Source organism: Theobroma umbraticum, unplaced genomic scaffold (assembly GCF_002168275.2).
Source record: "Theobroma umbraticum cultivar Fairchild unplaced genomic scaffold, ASM216827v3 scaffold_146.0, whole genome shotgun sequence".
In the NCBI taxonomy this organism is placed as follows: Eukaryota; Viridiplantae; Streptophyta; class Magnoliopsida; order Malvales; family Malvaceae; genus Theobroma; species Theobroma umbraticum.
In genome coordinates, this window is record NW_018397265.1 from 7508970 (window position 1) to 7521518 (window position 12549).

A 12549-nucleotide genomic window follows, 5' to 3' on the forward strand; every position below is an offset into this window, starting at 1 on the left:
ACTACTTTATACTAAATCTTTGTGCCGGTCCAAATTATCAAAAGGATGGTAACAGTTTTACCAAAAATCGTGTTTCAGGATGGTAATGGTTTGGCAAAGAAGACTGTTCAAGCACAGTTTAACAGTACTAGTACATTGCGGCGAACAAGCATCCGTGGGCGTTTGGTCTAGTGGTATGATTCTCGCTTTGGGTGCGAGAGGTCCCGAGTTCGATTCTCGGAACGCCCCCGTCTGTTTTGGCAAATTTTCTTTAAAAAATTCCGGTCCTATGGCCACCTATGTGACGGGCAGAAGAGATTGGAAATAGGCCAGAGCAGGAAGCCCCAGAATCCTGAAATAGATATGGCTTGCTAGTAGGTGAGGCTTTCCAATAAGTTAGTCTGGTTTTGTGGCGAATGAGCAAACTCTCCACATTCAACTTGAGAATCCCAAGGGAGGATCCATCAACATATAACATAAACATTCACATGGAATTAGAATCTAGGGATGTGGGGTATGTGGATGCCCTTTAGCCATAACTATTTTCCCACAGGTATATGCAATTGTTTGTCATACACCAGTTCAACGGCAATCAAGGTTGTTATTTGATGATTCACACTTTCCAAATATAACTTTCACAGGTTTGCTCAACCTGCATCAAAAAGGATGCAGAAAGAAATAGAGATAGCACAATGGACAGTAAGACGAGCAAATGAATTGATGTCTGAAAATGAAGAAAAGCATATTGAATCCAACATAGCCACTTAACATATGTAAGACTGAAGATATAAGTTGCCTTTTCTTCTTCTTCCAAAATTTTCATCCTAGAAAGAAATTCTGTAAATTACATTTCAACAGTATCCAACTGTCTACACATTGAAAACCGGGGCATTTGAAACAAAATCAAAATTTCAAACCTGATTATTGCTTTGCATCTCTGAATCTGATTAATGGTAGAATCTGATTAACGGTAGCCTTACCATACAACAAAACTTATACGGTAGCATGTTTCCATCGTTTCCCCAATATGGCTGACTCATTAAAACAGAACAATAAAAAGCAGCGAGAAAGATAACAAAAAGCTCACTCCATGACAGCAACTCCTCCAGCTGACTTAATCTTCTCAATTATGTCATTTGCTTCCTCCTTGGTGATGCCTTGTTTGAGCAAAACAGGTACCTTTTCAACAAGGTCCTTGGCCTCTTTCAAACCCAAATTAGTAAAAGCTCTCACTTCTTTAATAACCTTGATTTTTGCAGCAGCATCAAACTTCTCCAACTTAACATCAAATGCTGTTTTCTCTTTCTTCTCCTCAACCTTCCTAGCTCCTGCATCTCCTCCACCTTGTGAACCTAAGTCCATCCCTTCAGTGTCAATCGGCTGCAATTTTGGGTGCCTTAGCCTCTCGGACAGAGTAGGACCAATTTGTCTGCGTTCTTCAGGTAGTAGGGAAGCAATGCGCTCTGCCAGTTGAACAATCTTATCAGAGGGCGGAGGTCTTGGGCCGTATGGATCATAGAATTGTGGATATTTGAACCTTTTAGGCTTAGCATTGGGATCTGTTGGAACAAAATCATGCTGGAAGGTACGAGACTGCAAAGGTCCAGTTACTTCACGAACAAAGGGATGGACACGAATCACTTTTACAAGTCCAAACAGCTTCATGATTTGCATCAGATAAAACAATGACTCATGGAAAATATGGACAGAAAGAACTTATCTGCTTCAACCAAGTAACTAGAAGTTGCCAACCGTTCAACACCACCTCATAAGATCTCACCTGCATGTGAAACGACAATTAACACCACTTTTGCAGAGGAAAAGAATCCCTGCTCACAGCCAAAAACACAATGCTAATATCTGGCCATCCACATAACAGATGTTAGTCGTGGCAAGGACTAATTAATCATGCCCATTCCCTTACAAATATAGTCATTCCAATGCACTGAAATCATTCTCCATATATTTACTTAGCACATTACATTTAGTTGATGGAATTATGGACTAAGCAATCTTGGAGCTCTATCAGTGGCTTAGGGAATAAATAAGTCAAGCCTATTCACAAATTACTTGGGCTCGACTCGCAAAATATTCAACTTCAATTAGTTCACAACCAAGTCGAGCTCAATAATCAAGCAAGCCAAGCTCAAGTATTAGAACACTTGGCTCGAGCAAGTCAAGATCCTAACTGAGCTCCAAAAGCACATAAACAACAACAACAACCAAATTACATGCAATACGCTTTAACTTAATTTTAAGTTACTGATAACAACAAAACGGAGTTCTTAACTTCAAGTAGCTCTTACTCCTTTCAAGGTAAGCTTGAGTTTGAGCAACGAATCTTGATCAATCAAAGTTTACCAAACTTACCAAAACTGGGTTGCTTTTAGTTTCATTAAATAAGATTGAGATCATCGAAAGGAATTTTCAATCAGAACGAGAACGAGATTTGGGACGTATCCAAAACCAGATATGAACTAAAAAAACACTATGATTCCAGTAAAAGAAGAAGAAAAATTACATATATCTTCCCAAATCAATCCCCGTTTTGAATAATAAAGGCAAATCGTAGAACCCAATATGAATCGAGACAAAAGAAAAAGTTCACTTACTTGAGAGGAAATGAAAAGGACTGTGCCCTTGGATTGGCGCGGCGGCGAGAGGCAGATAGAAAGGCGGAGGAAGGTGAGGGAAAGGAGGCGAGAACAACGAGTTCCTTTCGAAATTTCGGCGTGTGACTTTGGACTTTGTTTGGGCCGATGGAAATTATGCAAAGAAGAAACGCTTGGCCCAAAACGCTGCCTGTTCAAAATAAAACGACAACAAACCGTTCCAGTTAGTAAGCCTTTCATTTTTGTTAGTATTTAAAACCCAAGTCCATAAATTCCCATTTTTAAAGGACTAGTAGGCTCATGCAGTCATATAAAATCTAATATTTATACCTTATTTAAACTCGATTAACAATATCTTATTAAAATTCTATTAAAATCTGAATCTGTTTATTTAGTTAAAAGTGAAACTTGACCCAACCAGAATTTAATAATAAAAAATAAAATTTTAATCATTTTTATGTAATTTATTAATCAAAATTAAATTAATTAATTCAAAATAAATTTTACATTTAGCTAATTAATAAATTAAAATAAATAATTTGTCAATTACAAATATATATATCCTAAAAAATAATATGAAAATTAAAATACTTATTAAAAAATTCATTATATAAAATCATATTCGAATAACAGAAATTTTTAAATTACTAATTGAAACCGTTTCGATTTAAATGGACCAAATACTACAGAACAACCGTTTAGGTACTACCCATTGTCATCTCAATTAGTAGATAATTTGTCCATTAATTGTAAATTTTAGTACAAGAAAGAAAATGGAAACGATGAGTTACACTTGCACATAAGCTTCTTCTTAGGTCGATTTCTGTAGCAAATGGCTATCTTTTTTCTTGGCAAAAGCAGGATATAAGAAATGAAAATCCCATATTCATCTTTTCCTTTTTTTGGTTGTGGAAAAGAGTCTCCCTCCTAAGGACAGGAGAGAGAGTACCTGGCTTACTTGCCATGCTCCTAGTCCTAGGGATGAGCAGGAAGACACCTAGGGTCACATGCAAACAGCAGGCAGGGCAGTTTCAACCTCATGCTCCCAGTCCCAGGTCATAACCATTATCAGACAATGCAGATATTAAGATACAAAAAGTGACAGAAATTTAAAAGAACTGGAAAAGAGCACTCTATAACTTCCTCGGTATAACAACAAAATCCTAGAGCTTAGAATTTCTTTCACCCAAGACACCTGAGCAGAAAGAAAGGAAAAAATAAAGTAAAGCAAACATTAATACACTAAGGTGGCTATTTTTGGGAAACTGCCTTCAGAGTTTCTCATTCACAAACAGTGTTTGCTTCTTGTTAAGTCAATAAAAATCAAAGGCCACCACAACAAAAAAACCAGATGCATTTACTTGGAACTCGACAATCTAGACTAATTAATGCAGATGATGATCCACAGTCATTTTAAACAACGTGCTGCCGGCAGGATTTCTAAGTAGTTGATTACAGATTGCTTCAGACCAATGGATTTGTCGTAGAGGGTCCATAGTTATTCATCATTCCAGACCATGATCCCAAGTTGTTCAAGTATCCGTAAGTGTCTTTCCCAGCATCAGAACATCCTTGGTCTTGCCAGTCAAGGGACAAGAGTTTGGTGTTTGGCTTCACATCGACTGCATGTTGATCTTCATTTGCATCATAAGGAAGCATTATCCTCTGGCAGGTGTCCAGGAAAGTGCCACCGTTGCCATCAAGGGACATCCCGTATGGAGAGCAAAGGCCATGAAGATTTGGTGCCAACCCATGGCCCATATCGCCAAGTCCCCCAACCATACCCAACTCACCATTCCCCATAAAGTCATAGTTCCTAGAGCTCCCAACAATGGCTTCTAGCTTGCTCTCCATGAAATCAATCGGCCTTGGATTTTCAAGCAGAGAATTGTACTTGCTCTCCATGAAGTTATTATTAGGACCATGAGTACCAAGCATGTTATTAAGGTGAGAAAGGTGCATTTCAGGAAATGAAAGGTGAAGATCAGTGGGATTATGTGAAGATGATCCAGGGTTGTTGCTGTTTGCTGATTGATCATTTGATTTCTTAGAAGCAACTTTCTTGTTCTTTCTACAGCCTCCACCAACAGGAATGTTCCTTAGCGTCCCTCCCTTGGTCCAGTACCTCCTACAAGTCTTGCAAAAGTACCTGGGCTGGGAGAGACTGTAATTGTTGTAGTAGCAAAACTTGGTGTGTGTGGAGTCACACCTGGGGCACTTGAGAGCTTGGTCATGCGGGGGCCTCAGCCTCCTTTCTATCAAGGGCCTCGAACATGCGAGCATATCACCAGATGGGGATGAAGAATCCATTCCAGACTCCTCGTGAATCGTTCCCTAAACATGGAAAACAAGGTAGTAGTGGAAAATGTGTCAGAATTGTCAATTTAAAACAGTAATGAACAGTGTTAGGACTAGACATTCTTTGTCCTTTTCAGGCGGCAGATAATGAAATGACTCAATATTCCTTTATCCTTTCCACATATCCAACTACATTGTCTGAATGCAAAAAAAAAAATTCCTACTGTACTAACGCATAGAACAATAATTGCTAAACGAAACCCGAGAAGGGAATTCCGCAGTTTAAGCTTCCAAATCCAGTAAAAACAGTTGGCATATCTGGCAGCAAGATGTTAGTAGTACTAACATAATCCACGCATTCAGTGTAGTTTAGACTTCAAAAGCAAATGAGGAATCAGTGCGTTTTCTTTCATGCCATTTCAAAGTTCAAACACAGTGAAAATCCTTTCTAATTGACGTTGTTTCATTATTCATTGGAGTTATATGACACCCTAAGGTCATAACCAAGTACACCAAGACAACCATCTAGCTTGGCCGATGATGAAGAAAAAGAAAGATGTATATACAAGACTTATAGCTTTGAAATGGCATGGAACAGGCATACCTGAAGCCAGTCAGACGAATCCATGCAAACTTGCAGAGAAGTAAGACCCATTGAAACAAAATCGACCCAACAAAGACAGAATGCCAAATATGCAAAAGAAAACAATTACTCTCTGCTCAGCACCCTTTCTCCCTTCACTAACACTTGAGAGAGAGGCACAAGGGTACAGAAGAAGAGGGATGAGGAGGAGAGTAAGTGAGAGAGAGTTGTCACAGGGATTGAAATGGTTTGTGTCAGCTAAGGGGTTGGCTGTGAATAAGAAGGAAGAAAAAGGCATGAAGGAAGTAGAGTACATAAATAGAGAGGTGATACCGTGTAGCTACGGTCCAATCCATTTCCCCCTAGTCGTCGGTGAGCCAAAAACAATATATTTGATGGGCCACCACGATGCTGTCCAATCCGAGGACAAAGGGCCCACTTATCACCACCTTGACTAACACTAGTCTAGCTTGATCAAGGGCTGTGATGTCACCTTGGTCGTCCGGTTGGGACAACCTGAGCCGTGAGATATGGGTTGGTTAGAAATTTACGTCAGAAATATCGGTCGAGTCGTCACAATGAAAACGCAGACTCGTGTTTGACGTGACTCAGCCGATAGAAGGAAAGAGAATAATAATTTTTTGTTGGGCTTTTCGATAAAGCGGGGAGGGAGGGCATACCGAAAGAGCACTCCACTTGCGGGCCCCAAAACGACTGAGGGGCCCCCACTCGCCCTCCTCCTGCAAGCAAAGGATCGATTCTGCTCTCCCCACCTCGTCACGTGCCTCCCTCATCCATGGCCTCCTATACTAGTCACTTGCCTCTTTACGTTCTTTATTTCCCTGGATAAATAGCTTCCTTTAACCTATTTTATCCCAAGAGAGAGTTGCAGTCTAGATAGCATCAGCAAAGGCTTCTCACCATCAAGATTAATAAATCACTCGATTCAATGAATCCTTCGTTGACTCTCTAAGTATTAATGAATGGCTCATCAGGCCAGGTGCATGGCTTTATCCATTGGTTTTGATTTGCTTAGGCACATTTGCCTGAATGCCTGAATGCATGGATTTGTTTTCCTCTAGGAAATTGCTTGTTTTCAGTGTCAGCAACTACATTCCTTTGCAAGCTAACCTATCTTTCCCTGCCTGTGAAAAAAAAATTAAAATAAACCAAACCCACAAAAAGATAGACAGAGGGAATGAATACTTTTATCAAGATACCCAGTTTTCAAATCAAAATTCCTCCAGCTAGGCGGCTTTGGTTTTCTTGGATTCAAAAACCAGACAAATTTCAACAAAACACTCGATGGCTAGCTGTAGCTAGAAAACGAGATGCTTGGGACAGCCAGTTTCAGAAACTAGCTTCAGGATCACACTTAACCAAGAGAGGAGGGCCCAAAAGTACAAACTGTCAGGTGAATAAAGTGCACTTACATGCCCACGTTTTCACCGTACATTTATACCCTTGACAGTTCCTTCAGGGTAAAGAGAAGGAGGATGATCAGTTTCAGCATGGTCCACACAGTAAAATTAATCCCATCATTAATTTTCCTTTAGGCTTCATTCTTTTTTTCTTCTCTGGTTCAGGGAAACAATCATCTCCCAATGATAACTGATCAATGACCCTTTTTTCCCTTCTCCCCTCCATTGCCTTATCCCCAAAAGGGAAATCAAGGTTTTTGTAACGCACAGAAACTAATCATTTGCTAATTCATTAAGTAGCTCGATCCATCATGGCTGTGTTGAAACTTCTCAAAATGAAAAAAAAAAAAAACTAAGATGAATATAGAAAAAAGAACAAGGGGAAGTAATACAACTTAATTCTCTTGAGTAATGTGAATGAAGATTTGGGTTACTTTTTGATGTACTACTAAGAATTTGATGGAATCATTTTCAGCTACTAGAGAAAACTGGCCAACAGTTGTCATCCTCTGCATAAAATAGCGACAGTGGACCTGTCAGATTTTTGTGTGTGTATATGGGGTATCTTTGTTGCCCAATGGTGACAAAATCAATGTGAATTCATAGCCTTAGATTTGGATCAAACATGCTACTTGCTTCTTTTGTAAGAAAAAACTTAACAAATTGTCAAAAACCCTTTGGAAGTGAAAGACCCATGGGAGTGGCTTTGGTTTTCATCTGTCCTTTTCGTATTCAACACAAATCATTTTCTAATTTAGAATATGCATACATGATAGTTATAATCCCTTTTTCAATCTTTCACACGTTCAGATTTAAATTTAAAACATTTAATTCAATGTATAAAGAAAACACTAATTATTTCAAAATTTTCGTTTCAAGTTGACATCTGGACCCGATCGCAATGCCAAACTAGAGTATAAGTCGATATTGAAATCTTGAATTCAACAATAAGTAGGTAATTCAAAGTTAAAAGGAAAATGAGAATCGATTTTCTTACAAGATTTTCCACCAACCCAATCACACTATCAAACTAAGTGTAAACTTTGTTTCAAACTGCTCAATTTCAAATCAGCAACTTTGCTTCAAAATTATTCCTCTTTATCAAAGTAACCATATATCAACAAAGAAAGGTGAAAGAAACAATCTAGCTTCAGCTTCACGATACCGCCATACCCACATCTTGAATCAGTTCTTTAGCAAACCTATTTTTTTTTCTTTCCTTTTGAAGATCAGCAGCCTAAAGCTCAGGAAAAGCCATGAATTCATCACTCTCTTATAAAAAAATCTGGGGTCTTTCTCTTTTTATTTTTTTTTCCTCTCCTTTTCCTTTTGGAAATTTACAATCTTTTGATCGGATTAGTAAGCAACATTGTTACACGTACACCCCTTATCAGAAAAGACAAAAACATTGTTGATCGTATCTTTGTCTTGGCTCAAAGATGAAACACAGGAAACCTTCAAATTTTAAATTGAAAAACCAGGAGGGGGAGGGGCTTTAGCCATATAAGAATCAAACAAAGTTGCATGGGAGAGAGAAAGGAACCCAGACCCAGTTTTGGATGATGGCGATCATCAAATTCTGATGTGGTCCTCAGCATGACGAATTGATGATTGTGGTCAAACAATGGAAATCTCGTAAAGAGTGCAGTCAATCTGGGTTTATATCCTTGGGCCTAGCTCGGGAGGAAGGGACAAGGGGGAGTCTTATCATTGATCCTTAAGCTTTTCTAGGGCACATGGAAGGCAATGATGCACCCCATCAAACAGGGTTTCCGGGTCCATGATTGCATGGGAAAAAAATAAACTAAAGAAAAGTTTCTGCAATGAGTGTGATTTGTCTCTTGATCCAACGGCGCGGTTTGCTTTTGATCAAGTCAATCACAGCTTAGAACAGTTGCTAAAGTTGCCGAGGAGGGTTCAGCAAAGGGTTCAGGTGTGAAAACCAAAGTGAAAAAGAATGCTTAAGGGGTCCTAGGAAGATAACCTAAGATTGTCTGATCTGATGCAAGGATCCATGGCCCCGTGCATTTGAAAGATTTGGTGTGACAGATAGGGTTAATTAATGGACTAACATTAAGCTATTTGCATGGAACCTTTTTCTAACGTGGACAATGTTGGGGACCAGATTGGTGGATATGCTTATCGTCTATGCTTCCCACTTTAGCCTCCAAGAGCGTGTACCACATGTTTTGCTTGTAAATTTTTAAAAATACTTTAATATTATTTAATAATAAATTTAATAAATATATAGATATTTCGATATGAATATTAATTTATTCAAATTGAAATAAGATCAAAATTTATTAAATTTAATTAATTTGTTTTCAATAATAATTGATTACAAAAATGATCTATTTATTATTTTGATCGGTTTTTGAAATTTACAATTAAATCAATAAAAATCATTATATTTTAAAAGTATTGTATTTAAATCAAAAAATAACTGACGTAGTTTAATTGATTTCGATCATTTCTTATAACAACTCGGTTAATTCTTACAAGATAAACATAAGGTTAAGACCAAAAGCAAAACAATTTTCTCAACTTGATGCTTAATACCATAGTAGTAATCAAATCAGTAGGAGCGTGAGTGGCACTGTATTTTGATGGGCGAGTGGGGTTCATCCGGAGGCAAAGTTGCCGGGCTGCTCTAAACAATTGCGACACTGAGCTGGTGCAGCTCCAATGCGCATGCGCGACACCTCCAACGGTGACTGCGGCGCCGGGCGAAATCAAAACAAAAGGAAGAACAAAGGCCACGCCATGCCATGCTACTAGCCACCTTACTTACCTCAGGAATTTCTATTTAACCGAATCTCAAGGGTCGGTGGACAGGATCTTTAGACGACTTCCACCCTACAATTATTTTATTCTAATTATCATTCTCCTACTACAGTTACTATTATATACTAATATCTTATTATTTAACTATTTTTAAAAAATTCACATTAAATAAATTAAAAATATTTTAAGAATTTATATATAACAAGAATTTCTTCTTTTATTATAAATTAATTTTAAGTTAGATGTCCGATTTAAAAATTAAATATAGTATCCTACTCTCATTTGTTGGTTGTTTCATGAGTTTTTTTAATAGTTATATCAAATGATAAATCCGTTATCTTTATAAGTAAAAGAAAATATTAAGACATCTTCCCTTAATATCTAGTCCCTGTCGTCGCCAATCTTGTCTTTGAACAAGCAGACTACAGACGGCTTTCTTACCTTATATTCGTCGCTAATTGCCAATTCCCAATTGGCATCTTCCTCTTATCAAAAATTCTTTTGTCTCTTTTTAGTAACGTGATCCATGATTTGAATATGTTAGGGGAAATGTAATCTAAGATTTTTCTTTTTAATGGTAAGTGAATGGAATTTATTGATTTAGCTAGCTATCTAGCTTTGCTTCAAGTGATGTATTGAATATATATATATATATATATATGTTTCTTCCTAATTAAACTGATTTGATTTGAAATAGAAAGAATAAATAAAATATCAACAGTTCAAATTTAATAATCAAAAGGAAATAATTAGTAGTTCATATTCACTTCTTGAAATTATATATATTAATTTAATCGTGATTACACTTTTAATTTGAACTAATTAGTCCGATGAACAAATAATTAAAGCATTAATTGAATAGAGTCTTAATTACATTAAAACTTAATGATTTTTTTCAAAAAAAGGGTTGATCATATAATATATTTCATTATAAATTTGACACTAACTTGTTTTTGTTCTTATCAGCATGCATATGTATATGCATGCATCTGAATAGTCAACAAGGAAATTGATCAATGGTATTATTCATGAGTATGGCATACTTTTCTTCAATTAATCATGTTTATATTAGATAATCTTAAATAATCCACTTTATAATCAAACATCCGTACTCTTTTAAGATTTTTGATCTCTAATGAAACATGTGAAACACAATTACACGTGGCATTGCACGGCGCCGTCTAATCCAAAAAGAAGTATTACTCTAATTTGAGTGTAAATCAAAATTGATATACATGAAGATTTCATTAAACTTAAATTACTAATTAATAACACCATGATTTGTCTTGATCCTTTTAATTTAAGGAGCCGCACGTGTGAATGGGATCTGGTAAGTGGATATAGTTGGAATGTTGGGGCTTGACTCAGGTGTTTTAAGAAAAAGAGAAACTAACTTGCGACTTCCGGACAGCAAAAGGCTAGCATGGAATTGCCAAGAGGCGAAATTTCCCCGAAATTATGTTTGGCTATGCTAATGTTAGTCCATGTAAAAGGAATTTTTTAAGTGATCAAAATTATGAATTTTTTTAGTACATGTAATCCATCAAAATGTTTGATTTAGTTTCCATTATAATAATTTGTATTAAATCTTTTGATCTACATGTAATGGGTAATAATTGGAGTTTAGCACCATATTGGGCTTTTAAAGTCTAGATCTGTCCTCCATTTTATATTTTGACTTGAAAAACTGGTTATAAATACGGATGAAAATGGTCGGATGTTAATTGAGTGTCAAAATGTATTAATATTGTTTGGGTTAATTATAAATAGAAATGGTTGGATTTTGGATAATAAAATTAATACTCGATATGATGTTGGATAAGATTTTCATTTGAAAGTTAGTTTACTCAATTCTCTAAACTAATTATTTGATAATCGATTTAAGTACGGATCCTAAGTAAAAGTAATCATAAATTATTTATGAATCTTATAATTAAATGTGATAAAAAAGAAATAAAATTTTATTTAAATCATTTGCTTTGCATGTAACAGGCCACATTTGGGATGCTATATTGGGTATTTAAAGTATAGATTTGTTATCCATTTTATATTTTGAATTAGTAAGCTCATTATAAGTATAGTAGGGATCCTTATGAAAATGGATAGATTATAATCGGGTGTCAAACAAATTAATAATCGATTTGAGCACGAATACTTAAATAATGAGTAATCCTAAATTATGAATCTTATAAATAAATGTGTTAAAAGATAAATAAAATTATATAGTAAATACTCTGCTCTACATGTAACAGGCCACATATGGAGTTTAGTGCCGTATTAGGCTTTTAAAGACCAAGTGTGAGGTCCATTCTATATTTTGACTTAATCGGGTGCTCAGCCAAATTAAATTCGATTAATGTCGTTTTGGATGGTTATAAATGGATATAAGTTTGTTTTTTCTTTTAAAAGTAGATATAAGTAAGTTTTGTATGGTAAAATTAACAATTGACACAATTTTAGAAAGAGTGCTAATTGAGGGTTAGAATACCCGTTACTTACAAATATATTAATCGATTTGAGTTCGGATACTCAAATAAGAAGTAATACTAAATTATGGATCTTATGAATAAATGTGATAACATAAAAATACGACCTTATAGTAAATTATTGGCTCTACAAGTGATGGGCCCCCGTTGGTGGTTAGCACCACGTCGGACTCTAAAATCCCTGGCTCATTCTATATTGACTTGAAAAGCCCATCATCAGAATCCCGGTTTCATTAGCAAAGGTCAAGGAGGGTTACAATAGTAATTTCATCTATTCAATCGCACCGCTCCAGCTCCTCGGCGTCAAGAAAACGCGCGTTTCTCGTCTTAGGAAGAACAAACCCTCTAGGTATAAAGGAGAGAAAAAAAAAAAGACTCAAAGGACA

At 36.4% G+C, this 12549-nt stretch overlaps 2 protein-coding genes and 1 non-coding gene across 3 annotated transcripts; 1 reads left to right on the top strand and 2 right to left on the bottom strand.

Moving 5' to 3' along the window:
- The first annotated feature begins 156 nt into the window (after window positions 1–156).
- TRNAP-UGG (transfer RNA proline (anticodon UGG)) lies at window positions 157–228 on the top strand. The gene has a single exon. It is a non-coding gene; the product is annotated as a tRNA-Pro (tRNA).
- A 525-nt stretch (window positions 229–753) lies between these two features.
- On the bottom strand, window positions 754–2748 carry LOC110422427 (Ribosomal protein L12/ ATP-dependent Clp protease adaptor protein ClpS family protein). The gene is made up of 2 exons (XM_021436320.2): window positions 2592–2748; window positions 754–1759 (listed from the first exon to the last, which is right to left on the bottom strand). The coding sequence occupies exon 2, from the start codon at window positions 1651–1653 to the stop codon at window positions 1063–1065; it is 591 nt and encodes a 196-aa protein (XP_021291995.1). The 5' UTR covers window positions 1654–1759; window positions 2592–2748; the 3' UTR covers window positions 754–1062.
- A 693-nt stretch (window positions 2749–3441) lies between these two features.
- HCA2 (Dof-type zinc finger DNA-binding family protein) lies at window positions 3442–5738 on the bottom strand. Its single transcript, XM_021436528.2, has 2 exons — window positions 5494–5738; window positions 3442–4925 (listed from the first exon to the last, which is right to left on the bottom strand). Exons 1-2 carry the CDS (start codon window positions 5542–5544, stop codon window positions 4056–4058), a joined length of 921 nt encoding a protein of 306 aa, XP_021292203.1. The 5' UTR covers window positions 5545–5738; the 3' UTR covers window positions 3442–4055.
- Between the last annotated feature and the right edge of the window lie 6811 nt (window positions 5739–12549).

What these genes read in the sequence shown, in the direction of transcription:
- LOC110422427 (XM_021436320.2), bottom strand. Translation starts at nt 1,653, where the DNA reads ATGCAAATCATGAAGCTGTTTGGACTTGTAAAAGTGATTCGTGTCCAT.
- HCA2 (XM_021436528.2), bottom strand. Translation starts at nt 5,544, where the DNA reads ATGGGTCTTACTTCTCTGCAAGTTTGCATGGATTCGTCTGACTGGCTT. An exon ending in ATTCGTCTGACTGGCTTCAG is followed by an intron (nt 4,926 to 5,493) that starts GTATGCCTGTTC and finishes TTCCATGTTTAG; the next exon opens with GGAACGATTCACGAGGAGTC.